Source organism: Periplaneta americana, chromosome 5 (assembly GCF_040183065.1).
Source record: "Periplaneta americana isolate PAMFEO1 chromosome 5, P.americana_PAMFEO1_priV1, whole genome shotgun sequence".
NCBI lineage: Eukaryota > Metazoa > Arthropoda > Insecta > Blattodea > Blattidae > Periplaneta > Periplaneta americana.
The window spans coordinates 177,732,020-177,745,650 of record NC_091121.1 but is presented as its reverse complement, the minus strand read 5'-3'; the positions used below and the strand labels follow the sequence as shown (position 1 = coordinate 177,745,650).

General features: G+C 33.7%; 1 protein-coding gene across 1 annotated transcript in view; it reads left to right on the top strand.

Annotated features, from left to right (window-relative positions):
* LOC138700303 (carbohydrate sulfotransferase 11-like) overlaps positions 1–13,366 on the top strand; it is a 105,754-nt gene extending 92,388 nt beyond the window's left edge. The window contains exons 4-6 of the mRNA XM_069826830.1: positions 1,864–2,035; positions 4,288–4,559; positions 9,599–13,366. Coding sequence (XP_069682931.1) covers positions 1,864–2,035; positions 4,288–4,559; positions 9,599–9,938 — 784 coding nt within the window. The 3' untranslated portion in view covers positions 9,939–13,366. The remainder of the gene's footprint in view (positions 1–1,863; positions 2,036–4,287; positions 4,560–9,598) is intronic.
* Positions 13,367–13,631: the final 265 nt, after the last annotated feature.

The window sequence follows — 13,631 nt, the reverse complement described above, 5'->3', positions numbered from 1 at the left end:
ATTATTTTCAAGCTTTCGAGGCAATATGAACTAAAAATTCTGAAAACATTGTTTCAAGGAGCCTTTTTATTGACGTCAATATAAAATATATTTAAAAAAATATATTTTCAAAACTATTAGCCCTAATGGTACCAAATTTTGTACAGATGATGGTACTGTAGGCATGTTTATGTAGTTTAAAATTCATAAATTTTTTATGAAAATTAAGTATACCCTTAACATCTGTAGTCATATCGCGTGTGTAAGCTCTTAGGATATATCAGTAGGCTGTTTTTACTATTGTTGAGTTTATGTTTCTATTGTCGTGTGTTATAGATGGCTTGTATTCATTAAACTGATTTTAGATTTCGATTAATATTTATGACTAGCCGTACACGTGCGCTACGCTGCACATGTTAGAAATAAATATAAAGTCATATTACATAATTAAAATAGGACGTTTGATCCAGGGAACATTCGTGTTTGATAGAAGGATAAATCGTTTACCATGTTACTTAATTGAAATTGCATTTAAATAATTAAAATGCGATCATTTTGGTCCAGAGAGCACTCATTTCGTGCAATGACAATTCCTTTAACATGTTTCTTATTTGTTATTACATGCAACCATAGTTTAATGAAGATTGACATATCATTTAGTTTTAATGTGTACTATACTTTATATTACTTGCTATATGTTTCCATTGAATTATGGTAATAACTTAATTTTAATCATTGTTTTTTACGTCTTCAGTAAATGGCGCTTGGCCCACCATGGTTCTGAACCCTTCAAATAACTTAAATAGTGATACAGCATAAACAGTGATATGTAGGCTAATTATATTTCTTTCTTTCGAAAATGTAAGAGTTCACGATCTCCTATGTACCATTATCATGGAATGAATAAATGTTTATTCTCCCTACTCAAAATTTTTATATTTTGCACATAGGAGTTACTGCAGGAACAACAACGCTATAATCTGAGGCGGCGGTGAAAATGTAGTGTATTGTTATTTTAAAAGTCTTGTATATCCTTAAATATCAGTCCTATTAAAATTTTGCATAGAATAAAACTTATCGGAAATCATTTTTAAAGAAACTTTTTTTATGTAACATTTTTCACAAAAATCAATAATAAGCGAGATATTTCAATTTATTTAATTCAGGCCCCCTTATAACTCCCCTTTTAAATAAATTATTTTGAATGCCATATAGCCTAAAATCTAAGTTACAACGAACTTAATTTATGTTCCAATTTTCATCGAAATCCTTTCAGCCATTATCGCGTGAAAAGGTAACAAACATCCAGACAGACATACAAACAAAAATTTCAAAAAAGCGATTTTCGGTTTCAGGATGGTTAATTATACATGTTAACACAAATTATTTTTGGAAAATCGAAAATTACCAGGAACATTTTGGCTACAGATTTATTATTAGTATAGATATTGGTGACTGAGGTGGTGATCAATCATGGTATGTAAATTTCCAATCCGACATTTACCTTTGTGACTGAGGAAAATCATTAAAACCCCCAGTCAGATTGACGGGTACGGGATTTGAACCAGGGACCTCCTGAATGCGAGCCTCAAACGTTATCGTCTGAGCAAACTCGCTCGATCTATTCAACAATTATCATACAATTTCTTTTGTATTGCGTAGACTAAACTAACAATAAAATGGATCACCTAGTAACGACGAAGAAACATTTGGCTAAGAGAAGAGGCTCGGAATACATCTTATAGTGTATGTAGTGGTCAGCATTATGCCTCGATAGTTTTCACATTTTCAGTGGTCATGAATATGATAATCTTAAACGTAATAATTAATGCAGCTGATAGTACTTTTGAATAAAATTATCAGGCAAGAACATCCGTGTTTCAGAGAGCACAAATTGACTTGGTGCCCTATCTACAAAGCTGCCTCTTCCACGTGGATGTACAACATGTGTCTCCTAGCGGGGTACACGGAGGAATTCATGGAAGGCAAACACAAACAAATCAGCGAACTGGCGCGAGATGCGTTCCCTGAACTTGACCGAACTGAAGCAGAAGAGGTAGGTATAGTCTGGATTTTGTAACTATTCTTCTACGCAGTATCAAACTGGAGCAGTGGCGATTCCTCCATGAAGGATATGAGGATGATCCTACAGTTTAATTTCGTGCCTCTGAGGATAGAAAATATATGTTAACTCCTGCCAAAACATTTTAATTACAGATTTTAATTTTCAATGCGTCCCGACGTATTAATTTTCTTTAAGCTTCCACTTTCTGTCGTGAGTTGTCGCCACTGCACAGCTCAGAAATAATTTCCGAGGAATCATCGAAATATCTTACAGCAAACGGTATTTTTAACATTGAAGTTGTCCACACCTGTGGAATAACGGTCAGCGCGTCTGGCCGCGAAACCAGGTGGCCCGGGTTCGAATCCCGGTCGGGGCAAGTTACCTGGTTGAGGTTTTTCCCGGGGTTTTCTCTCAACCCAATACGAGCAAATGCTGGATAACTTTCGGTGCTGGATCCCGGACTTATTTCGCCGGCATTATCACCTTCATTTCATTCAGACGCTAAATAACCGAGATGTTGATACAGCATAGTAAAATAAAATCTACGTTCTTCAACATTGAAGTTAGTGGACAGGGGAGGGTGCGGAAGGCGGGGTATGGCTTGAGTTTAACCGTGTTTGAGGATATGACCGCGTATCCTAATACTACGACCTTTCTTTCTGGGTGATGGAGACCCTCTCAGAGACTACAATACGAATTTTCAAGCACCCTTATATTCTTCTTAATTGCAGTTCATTGGTCATTTTAAAAGAATAGAATAAACAAAATAATAAATAACTTAAAAAGATATAATATAAAAAATAAAATGAATAAAAAACAAAATTACATAAAAATAAATAAAATAAGCTATAATAAATACAAGAATTAACAGGACTTTCAGATGACAGGACAGCCGAAAGAATATCTGAAGTTGTATTTGATCATTTAGAAGAATTTAACTGTAGCAAGAAATTAATTGCGCAAACGTACGACGGAGCATCGGTAAATATCGGGCAGTACAATGGCTTAGGAGCCATCTTCGCAACTAAAAAGAGGAGGAGAATCTAACTTCATTACAAATAAATTACTTCTTCCAGAATGGTGAGTCAAAGACTAACATAGGCCTACTTGTATTGATTTTGCAAGCTCTATTATTATATTAGTATTATTATTATTATTAGTTTCTGTCTTAGTCATCAGTCGTCAATCTCATATCCTACATACAAAAAATATCACGAGTCGCCACTGATCTGGAGCACAGGAGGAATGGCTTCAGATTTATGATATTAGACTTCTGCGCAGTACAAGAGTCACGTCCCGAATTTTAAATAGTCTTATGCACAGTTAAAATACGAAGTAGGCCTACGGAAGATAAAGTTTGAAAATTGTATCCAGTCTTTTACGCAAAAACGGACTTAAGTTCAGTAGGTACAACTTGGTGGATGTATAATCCCGTCGCTCTAATTTCCGGCAGCCAATAGCGTTGCAGGTCGGCTACATTTAAACGTGTGCGTCTTGTGATTCGCTGATTCATTTATTAAGGCTCGATAAATACTTAATATAATCGCCCGCCATTTTAGCTCTTTAGTTGGCGTTCGCAGAAAGCACACGAAGACGTTATTTGCCGCTCAGTTATTTGCTGAATTACATTGCGTTTGATTTATTATCATAGGAGTTACGACATGATAATGTTTAACGGTGTTGCAAATAGATTCCTCGTATGGTAGCTCGGCAACGTAAGAACAAAAATGGCAAATGATACTACCTACCTAGACTTTATAGAGCCTTCACTTTCTAAGACGTAAGCAAAGAGGCGGAGTCACGCCGGAAATAACAGCGTCGCGACTTATAAGTAGAGCTTTGCGCAGTATTGAACTGAAGAAGAAAATATATAGCATAGAAGTTGGAACTAGATATCTGCCCAATTCTGTCGGCAATAATATCATGATCAGTTGTCGTAATACTATCAATTCAATTCTAAAAAAAATATATTCTTAAAATTGTTCAATAGCGAAAGTTATTTATCTATAAAATATTGTTAATAAATTTGGCACTTTGCACCTTTCTGCTGTTAAGTATCCAATTAACCTCCATCTTGTGCAATATGAATTTCCTGATTAAAAGAGAGGCAATTGTTGCAGGCAAAGGTGGTTCATTGCAATGCAAGTGATAAATGAGAAATCCACTTGCAAGTCACTTAGTGTAGCTATTGAGAACAATGTCTTAAATGTATGCAAGATTTTACAACCTATCTTAATTTTCAGGCATTCCACAATACTCTGAAGTTGCTGGTAGTTCGACATCCATTTGAACGCCTTCTCTCAGCATACAGGGATAAACTGGAGAACACTAACATTGGCTTCGAGCAAGGAACAGCTCACTTTTACCGAAAGTATGGAAGACGTATTGTTGCTAAATACAGACCCGGTGGAAACAAAACTCGCACCCAAGCTCTTCTTAAACCTGGACAATACCTGTGGGATCCCGATTTGCCGGAACCAGCTGGCATTGAGCCGACCTTCAAGGAATTTGTTAAGTATGAATTATTTTATTATAATTTTTTTTTTACAATTCTATTAAATTGGTCAGTGTATCCTAGTATTCACAGGCACTAAATTTTACATAGAAGCATAAAGGGGTAAAGGGGAAGAGAAGGCCTCATGGCCTTATTTCTACCAGGTTAAATAAATAAATACTAATAACTAGACATGTATAATAAAATTCAAGTTCCATAATAAGCAGTACCTAAACAAAAGAAATTTAAAAGCATAGTCAACAGGTTGCTGCTGCATCATATGCCATATATCAGTGATCGTCAGTACCCACTGAAATGGGTAACAGGTAAAAAGTGTATTGGAATATGCACCGTCGTGCAGAAGGGAGAGGAACAAAGCATACCCGCCAGCAGCCACAGATGCATGCTAGTGCGTCTCTTATCTGTGGGTAAGAGACGCTAGTCCGAGGGTGCACTGTGCTGATGACAGCTGTCATATATTGTACTCAGAAACTACAGCGTGATCATAATGCGTGCGTCCGCTTCATTTGTAATGCTCGATACTATGATCATATCTCACCTTCTTTCGAGAAGTTATCATGGCTTAGGTTACATGAGAGGAGAAATCTGCACTCACTTTCTCTCTTATATTGAATTATGCACACTTCATCCCCCTATTATTTATTCGCTTGTTTTCATAATCTCTCTCGCTATCATAATATTAATACTCGATCACAACGCGATAACACGCTAGAAATTACACTTCACACATCATCTTTGTATTCCTCATCTTTCACTGTTGCTACCTCTCGTCACTGGAACTCTCTGCTGCCTGAAGTCAAGGGCTGCCAAACATCGAAATCTTTCAAATCCAAGTTAGAAAATTATCTTATGACGAGTTGCCAAACTAACTTACTATTATGACAAGTGTTGCATTGCATGTTTCCACGTATTCACATTTTTTTTATGTTCTAGTGATATTTAACTTATTTTATATTTTTGATTTCATATTTTCCGATAATGGTATACCTATAATGTGATAAGTTGAGCTATACATAATCATAATTTTCCTTACTGTGTGTACCTAAAAATATTGTATTCATTGTATGATTTGTACTGCACTATTTCATTATTACTATTATTATTATTATTATTATTATTATTACTATTCTTATTTATTATTATTATTATTATTATTATTATTATTAGTATTATAATAAATAATTGTCTTATTTTTTTATACTTTGTATGTCTCATTTATTTTGACCTGCTGTTCACATTTTATTATGCTTTTTCCTTTCTTTCTGTATGTTATATATTATGTCTGATTTCTACTTACTTGTTGTTTACATTTTATTATTATTATCTTATTCAGTTTTGTGTATAAAATTGTAGTGTACTTTGTAAATTTGTAGTGTTTTTGTAACGCAGTTTTACTCCTGGTTGAGTGTTAGAGAAGGCCGTTTGGCCTTAACTCTGCCAGGTTAAATAAATCATTATTATTATTATTATTATTATTATTATTGTAGAGGAATCTATGTCTTTAGACCTTGCATGAAAGTACTAATATGTAATTGTGAAAGCATATAGATTGTTATTGCTATTAAGAATATGTACAAGAAACAAATTAAATATTTCCATCTTTACTTATCAATGTTTCTTTTTTATTTTTATTGTTATTTATTTATTCTTTCTTTAATTGCTTTGATGTGGATAAGATTGTTCTGTTTCAATGTTTTCCAAATTTATTATTATATTATTTATTATTTCATTATGCTCTAATTTTGCATCCCTATATTGCTTTCTTGTTTCAGGTTATTTAAATATTCCTTAATTATTTTGGTGGTTTTATATCTTAGATAATCTTTACTTTCATGTTCACTAATTTTTATTATGTTCTCAGTGTCAATTATTATACTATCATCTTCAAAAAGTGTTAAATTCATGTTACTGCACACATATCTATCAAAATTAAGTCTTCTTTCGAAAATGTAAGAGTTCACGATCTCCTATGTACCATTATCATGGAATGAATAAATGTTTATTCTCCCTACTCAAAATTTTTATATTTTGCACATAGGAGTTACTGCAGGAACAACAACGCTATAACCTGAGGCGGCGGTGAAAATGTATGTATTGTTATTTTAAAAGTCTTGTATATCCTTAAATATCAGTCCTATTAAAATTTTGCATAGAATAAAACTTATCGGAAATCATTTTTAAAGAAACTTTTTTATGTAAAATTTTTCACAAAAATCAATAATAAGCGAGATATTTCAATTTATTTAATTATATTATGAAGCAGAGAGTTCCATTTTTTCCATTGAGATTGTGTTATCAAATTTTGTTTGTTGAAGTCTAAGTACGTAGATTGAATAAATCTTTTCACAGAGTAATACGTAGATTTAGTAACAGTTTCATGAAAGTAAATGTAAACAAACTATAATACCATTAATAATTAAGTTCATAGTCCCATGTAGAGAAACATAACTTTGTTAGTATACATATGAAATGGCAAAAACGTGCATTTGAGAAGACGAAAATGCGATATTTGCATAAAATGTTAATAAAACCTATAAATTCCAACCGATAGTGCTAATTCTTTCAGAAAGTGTTAAATTCGTGTTTCTACACAGTTTTCTATCAAAAGTTACAGGGTTCGATGAAGAAAAACAAAAATACCGGTATTAATTCTACACTTCGCGATTTTAGAAAACATTCAAACTATAATAAAATCTATAAATTCCATCCAATTCTACTAATTCTTTCAGAATTGACTGTTCTATTGATAGTAGTTGTCTGTGTACTGTTTTCTTTTTCGTTCTTATGTGCAAGTAACGTTTTAAATGTCTTATTTAAAGTTTCATATTTTGTTTCGAAAATTTTGTTGATTTTCTCGTTGCAGGAAATATATATATCATCCCAATTTTTTCCAATAACTTTCATCGCTCTCAGATGTATATAACTTAATATAATTTGTTGTTAAGAGCATCTTTATTTCTTTATTGGAATTTGATTTCATTATGTAGCCATTTACTTTGGGTTTGATGTTTAGTTTTTATTTCTGCAAGATTTTTGTTTTTTGTTCATATAGTAGCTTATTGGATTGACTTTATTAGCTAACATTGTTTATTATACCAAATATTAGGCCGTGTCTCAAAGCTATATTTTCAGCTGAAGTGAACTAGATTGTTGACTAAACAGCCGGATGTGACGTCAGAAGTCATGATCCAAAGCTACATAGTGCATAGCAATCAAGTCCGTAGTAGCTAGTAAACGAAAATGCTTGCTTGATTGATGACTTGTTCACTAAACAAACATGGATACCTCATCAGCAATTGCGGTTATGAAATCTGAAAATGCTTTGGAAGTGAAATAATGTATATATAATGTAGAATAACGTTAACTTTGAACACTGGCATTTTTAGTATATTCTGTACAATGTTTTAAATATTATTGTAATATATTAAGTCCTCATCTTTCCCACATAATTCGTAATGAAACTGCATTAGGATACTGCCTTCTTAATTTAGTGCTGCACCGCGATGTCATGGTTTTTAGAAAAATAAACTATGAAGAAGGCCATGTTTCAAGCATACATGTCCAAAGCTCCCTAGTGTGTAGTTTACAAGTCACCTAGTTGCTAGTCACTAGTGTGTAGTATGGACTTGAGCTTTGAGACACGGCCTTAGCCTTGGTTTTATGCAGTTTAGTCTTTGTTAAGTAAAGACGGAAATATTTAAAAAGAAATTTGTTACAGAAATACTTATCTGAATAGCAAAATGACTTTGAAAAAAAAAATCTGCGATGAAGTTATGAAAATGGGTGGTGATGCGAAAAATCTCATTTCTCGTGCAATATGCCAATATCAGAATATTTAAGATTTAGTCCACTGTAGTCTATTCAGTTGTTTTTCACGAAAAATGAGGGGTATTTTGATCGGTGTTCATTATAGATGCCTGTTGCTAGTAGCCAGAGGTGGGGTGTAGTCAATATATACTGCAGGACTGTGTCTTCTGCAACTGGTACTGATGATTTTAATTTACTTCTTTTGTGGTTTGTGGATGGACAGTATAGAAGAGTGTGTTCCAGATCTTCATCATGATTATTACACCACAGACAAGTAGGATTATCAGAAATGTGAAATCAGTGTAGGTACAATTGAGTGACAATGTGACCTGTTCTGGCTCTTGTTAAAAATGTTTGAACATGTCTGGGCAAGTTTTTGTACATTTCCAGGTCATTTGGTTTCTTTTGTACAGACTGTAAAATTTTTCCTGTCAGAAGAGAGCAAATTGTTGATCCATAGGTTTGTAAAATGAGACTTTACTGAAGCAAAAGCAATGGATAGAGATATCACTTGAAGAGGTCTTGGTTGCACATTGACTAGGTATCCATTGAAATGTTATTTCCTTTTGGAGTTCTTTTAGTTTACTTAGTTGTTTCTGAATTGGAATAATTCTATGTGCGTATAGGTTTGGTACATATTTAATTATATTAAATATAGCCCCCTTGGAGTCGGTAAGTATACAAATAGATTTTTCAGAAATTTGAGTAACACACTGAAGAGCAGCATCAATAGCTAGCAATTCAGTGTCAAGACTGGAGGAGGATGAACATGGTATGAAATACCTTTCTTGATATTTTGGAATATAATACCCTGCTCCTGATGCCCCATTATTAGGATTTAGAGATCCATCTGTATAAATTTGAAGGTGATCCTTATATGTACTGCAGAGTAGTTCCATGGAATCTAACTTAATGTATGGAGGATCATTTTTTGGAATGATTTCCTCGAATTTGTATGCTATGTTCTGGATGAGCAATTTAAGTTATCTATTACTTTTGAAAAACCTTATATTACTACTATTACTTGTACTACAAAAATGGTAGAATTATCACCTAAGAAATGACAGTACTGTACCTCAACAACACCTTTTCCAAAACAGTCTTTATGCAAATTTCTCTTGACAAAGATATAACAGAGATCTCTAAAGTGAAATGCAGATGTTCTAGTCTAGCGATTTGGCTAATGATATGCCTACCAATTAAACAAAATAATACTTTTAATACATTTACAGGTACCTGATTGATGTGGATGTAGTTTTCTACTCAGATGACCACTGGATCCCCTACTACTTGTACTGCACCCCTTGTCTACTCAACTATGATATCATTGCGAAAGTGGAGACAATGTTGAGAGATCAAGTGTACGCAATAAGAGCTGCTGGTCTTCAAAGCATCATAAGACCAAGATGGAGACATAAAACTTACCACGAGCAAGGAAACGATACATCTAAACGATATTTCTCACAACTCACGAAAGAAGAAGTGAAAATGTTATATAATAAATATAAACTTGACTTTGAATTGTTTGATTACAAAGTTGATGATTACCTACAGTTTGCTACAGGAGAATGATGATGTCTGTGCAATCATGGATGTGGATGCAAATGTTACAAGGCGAGTGAAGAAAATAAAGACTTTATTATTTAAAAACTCTATGTTAAACATGAAATGTTTATTGAATATTGTTGAAGTTTTCCGAAAATATTAATTTTGTTATATAAAATTTTTATGGAACTAGTAAATGAAATTAATGAACTTCTGAAATATTACCACAAATTTTATTCACAGTTATTGAATACAATCTTTGTAATATGTCAGTGTCTTAAAAACTCTCTTGAAACCATTTTAGTTTCATGAAAGTAAATGTAAACAAACTAGAATACCATTCATAATTTTCTAATTTTAAGTTTTATAAAGAGATTGTAAAAGAATTGAATAGTTGAGAAACCCTCGGGAGAAATGCAACAAGATAATCAGCCCAAGAGGGATTCAAGTACATGTCTGAGAACAGGTCCAGCTCAGAAGATTAATTCTTTATCCCTGAGCTATGGCCAGAAGAATTGACTCTAACAGTTATACAGTATTTTGAATATGTACAAAATCTAGTCAATGCATTATAAGAAAATGCGTTACATAGCAGGGCAGTTAGACAGGCAGACAATGTGCCAAAAATAATGTATATACAGTGAAACCTCTCATTTACGGACATCGAAGGGACGTAACAATCTGTCTGCATCTGGGAGGTGTCCTTTATTGGGAGGGAGGCTCCCCAATCCAACAGTAAATTTATAATAATGCATTATTCATCCCTTCATGCTTTGAATTAAATGTATTACTGTAGTTTAATTCTAAATACAATATACTGCACTACTATAAATTCTTTGCAACTTTGAACTACAGTAGATAAAACTGAAAAAGGAAAATACTGTACTGTGCCATGCAATTTTATTCTAGGTCTACAGTTACGCAGTACTGTAATTTGTAGTTTTCAACTTAACCTTTACGTTCAAGTGCCATGTCTCTCGAAACAGAACAACTGATTGAAGTGAAGAGAATAATCCTACTAATCCTATCATGTGTCAAATGCAATTTCACGATCGCGGAAAACTTGGACCTTTCCGACAGGTTAAATTTTATGACTTTGTTTATCCTCCCGCTCCAGCTAACAAGGGGTATCTGGCTGGGCTAGTGGTAGCCTACGAGACCCTTATGTTATGTTTCATGTTAAGGAATTCCTGTACAGTTCTCAAAACTAGATTTTCCATTATTGTAACACATTAGGTCTTGAAATCCAAGTTCTGTCCGCAGTCAGGAGGTAAAGCAAACTTTAGGACTGTGAAACAGCTGTCCGTGCCCGTGTCTGAGAGTGTCCGTAAACGAGAGTTTAATTTATCATTATTTCTATATTACTTCAGTTGGGACTTAAAAATCTGTCCGTATATGAGGAGTGTCCGTATCTTGGAGGTATCCATTAGGAGAGGTTTCACTGTATAAATAAACAAATACATATTTGCAATACTGAAAATAAATCTCGAAATCGACATTTTGAGGAAAACAAAATACTTTCTCTGCATTTCACGTAACAAGAAAGTACTGGTAACATACAGGGTGATTCACGACTAATGACCTGTGTTTTAGGAATCAGCTCTCAGGGAATGAAGAAGATGGCAGAGCTAGCCATCGAAAGCTTGAAAGCAACTATCCAACTCACCTGACTGAGAACCCGAGAAGAGTATTCTAAATACTTTGTTTTACGAGTAAATGAAGCACGTATTTAACCTTCAAAATAAGTCAGAGATCGTATCTCTGTGACAACTAATACCAGAAATGTTCAGACTTAACTACAACAATGAACGCATATTTTAGGAATCTTAGTATTTCCTATTTACCAAATAATCAAGAGAGAGGTTAATAAAAATACCCGTGTTTCATATTTTCACTCACAGAACATGTAAATTTTATTTCAACGAAATCAGACATATAAAGGTCAAATTTATTTGACATGAATTGACTCAGATACATAGGATATCTAAAGAAATTTTGTTAACAAAGAACTAGTACACTAGAAATAAGAAAAAGCCTTCTGTCTGCTGGAAGGATATATTATAGAATTTTCTATAGGATAAAATAACCTCACAAGACTAATATTCAAGTTAATGATGACCATGGCAATGACTATGCTCAAACACTTCCAACAAACTCCAACTTTTCACAGTATTCATTATGAAATCTAATTTAGAATAGTCATGTCTAGGTTGCGGATGTTGATGAAAAGTCATCTTATTTTTCACATTAGGACGATGTCTATTAATATAGAAATCCTTTCTATGTTAATATCAACGTAAAAAAATTAATTCCTTATATTGTAATTTTTTACGTTTTCGAACTAATTTTTTTCGGCAATTTTGGTCATTTTTAACATTTTGAAGAACTTTTAGATCATTTTGAATGCATTTTACTTTCTTTACAAATAGGCACGTTAAATCTTTTTCTAAGCAAATAGATCAGTAGTAATTACCTACTGAATAAGTGAATAACAGTTTGGAACAAACTCTAAAGTCCATCCCTCATTCCACTGAAAGCTTCACCTCACAAAATGGAAGTAATATAAAATGCTTGACAACAGCTTAGTTTAAGTGAGGATTTTAACCGCAACTGTTCTTTTGTCGATACGAAGATGTCTTTAGAATTTATGTTTGGAAAAGGGGGGGGGGAACTTTCACCGTTTCCTCGATAACAGGACGTTCTGTCCCCAATATGTTTCGGAAGGGATGTACTGTAGTAGACAGTATTTTTAAAATAAAGATCGCAAGAATGCACGCTGCATCCACAATTTGTTCACACTCCCTCATCTGGAAGGTCCAGTAACAAAAGTGAAGAGTGGAAGGAGGAGGAGACAGAATGAAGGCACTGACATGGACTACCCCTTACTGAAACACATTGTAAATCCTCATTAAAATCTATAGTTTTCCCTTAAAACTTCATTTTGTTGCACACCCTTTTCCTTTGTCTTAGTCAAATTCTAGGAAGTTGCCTCCTCTCTCCGAGATTTTTAGGACATTCATTGAAACAAGGTGACTAATTTTTAAGAAGTTGTGGTGTGAGTACTATGTATAATATATTTAAATGTAATTTTCTTTTAATTTTATGTAATTTTTCCATTACTTTAAGGACATTTTATTAATCACTTTAAGTAGAATTTTAGATCATCAACATCCGCCCCTGGCATGTCTATTAAGGTACCAGGACAGAACAAAACAAAAAGGCATCAAATACAAAGGACACTAAAGTCACACGTGATATCAGTAATGACTAATGTCTTTTGTTTCATAATATAAAGTTAAACAAAAAATTTTATGATTAATATGAAACACTGTTACTGACTAGCAGAAACATTACAAAATAAAATCAAACTTGTAATTTTATGTTGGTCTAAAACCTGTGATTATACTGTTTATAACACAGTACAATAACACAGATTCCTTAGCGTAAAAACTGTAGTCTTCATATCAAAACTTCTGAGGTCTGACTAGTGTAATGTGTAGCTAGTCGGTAGAGGCCGGCAAACTATCGATCAGGCTTGCCCATGACTGTTTACGTCTGTGAGCAGGCTTACGCTTTGTATCGTTCGCCCACCTGCAACCTTCCCTCTCAAGCAGGCAGGCAGTGTGGTTGCACGTGATTTCCAAACAGTCCTATTAGTGACCCGAAAGGACTGTTGGGTTCTGCTGACCTGCAGCAGACTGCTGCTTTCAGATGCATGAT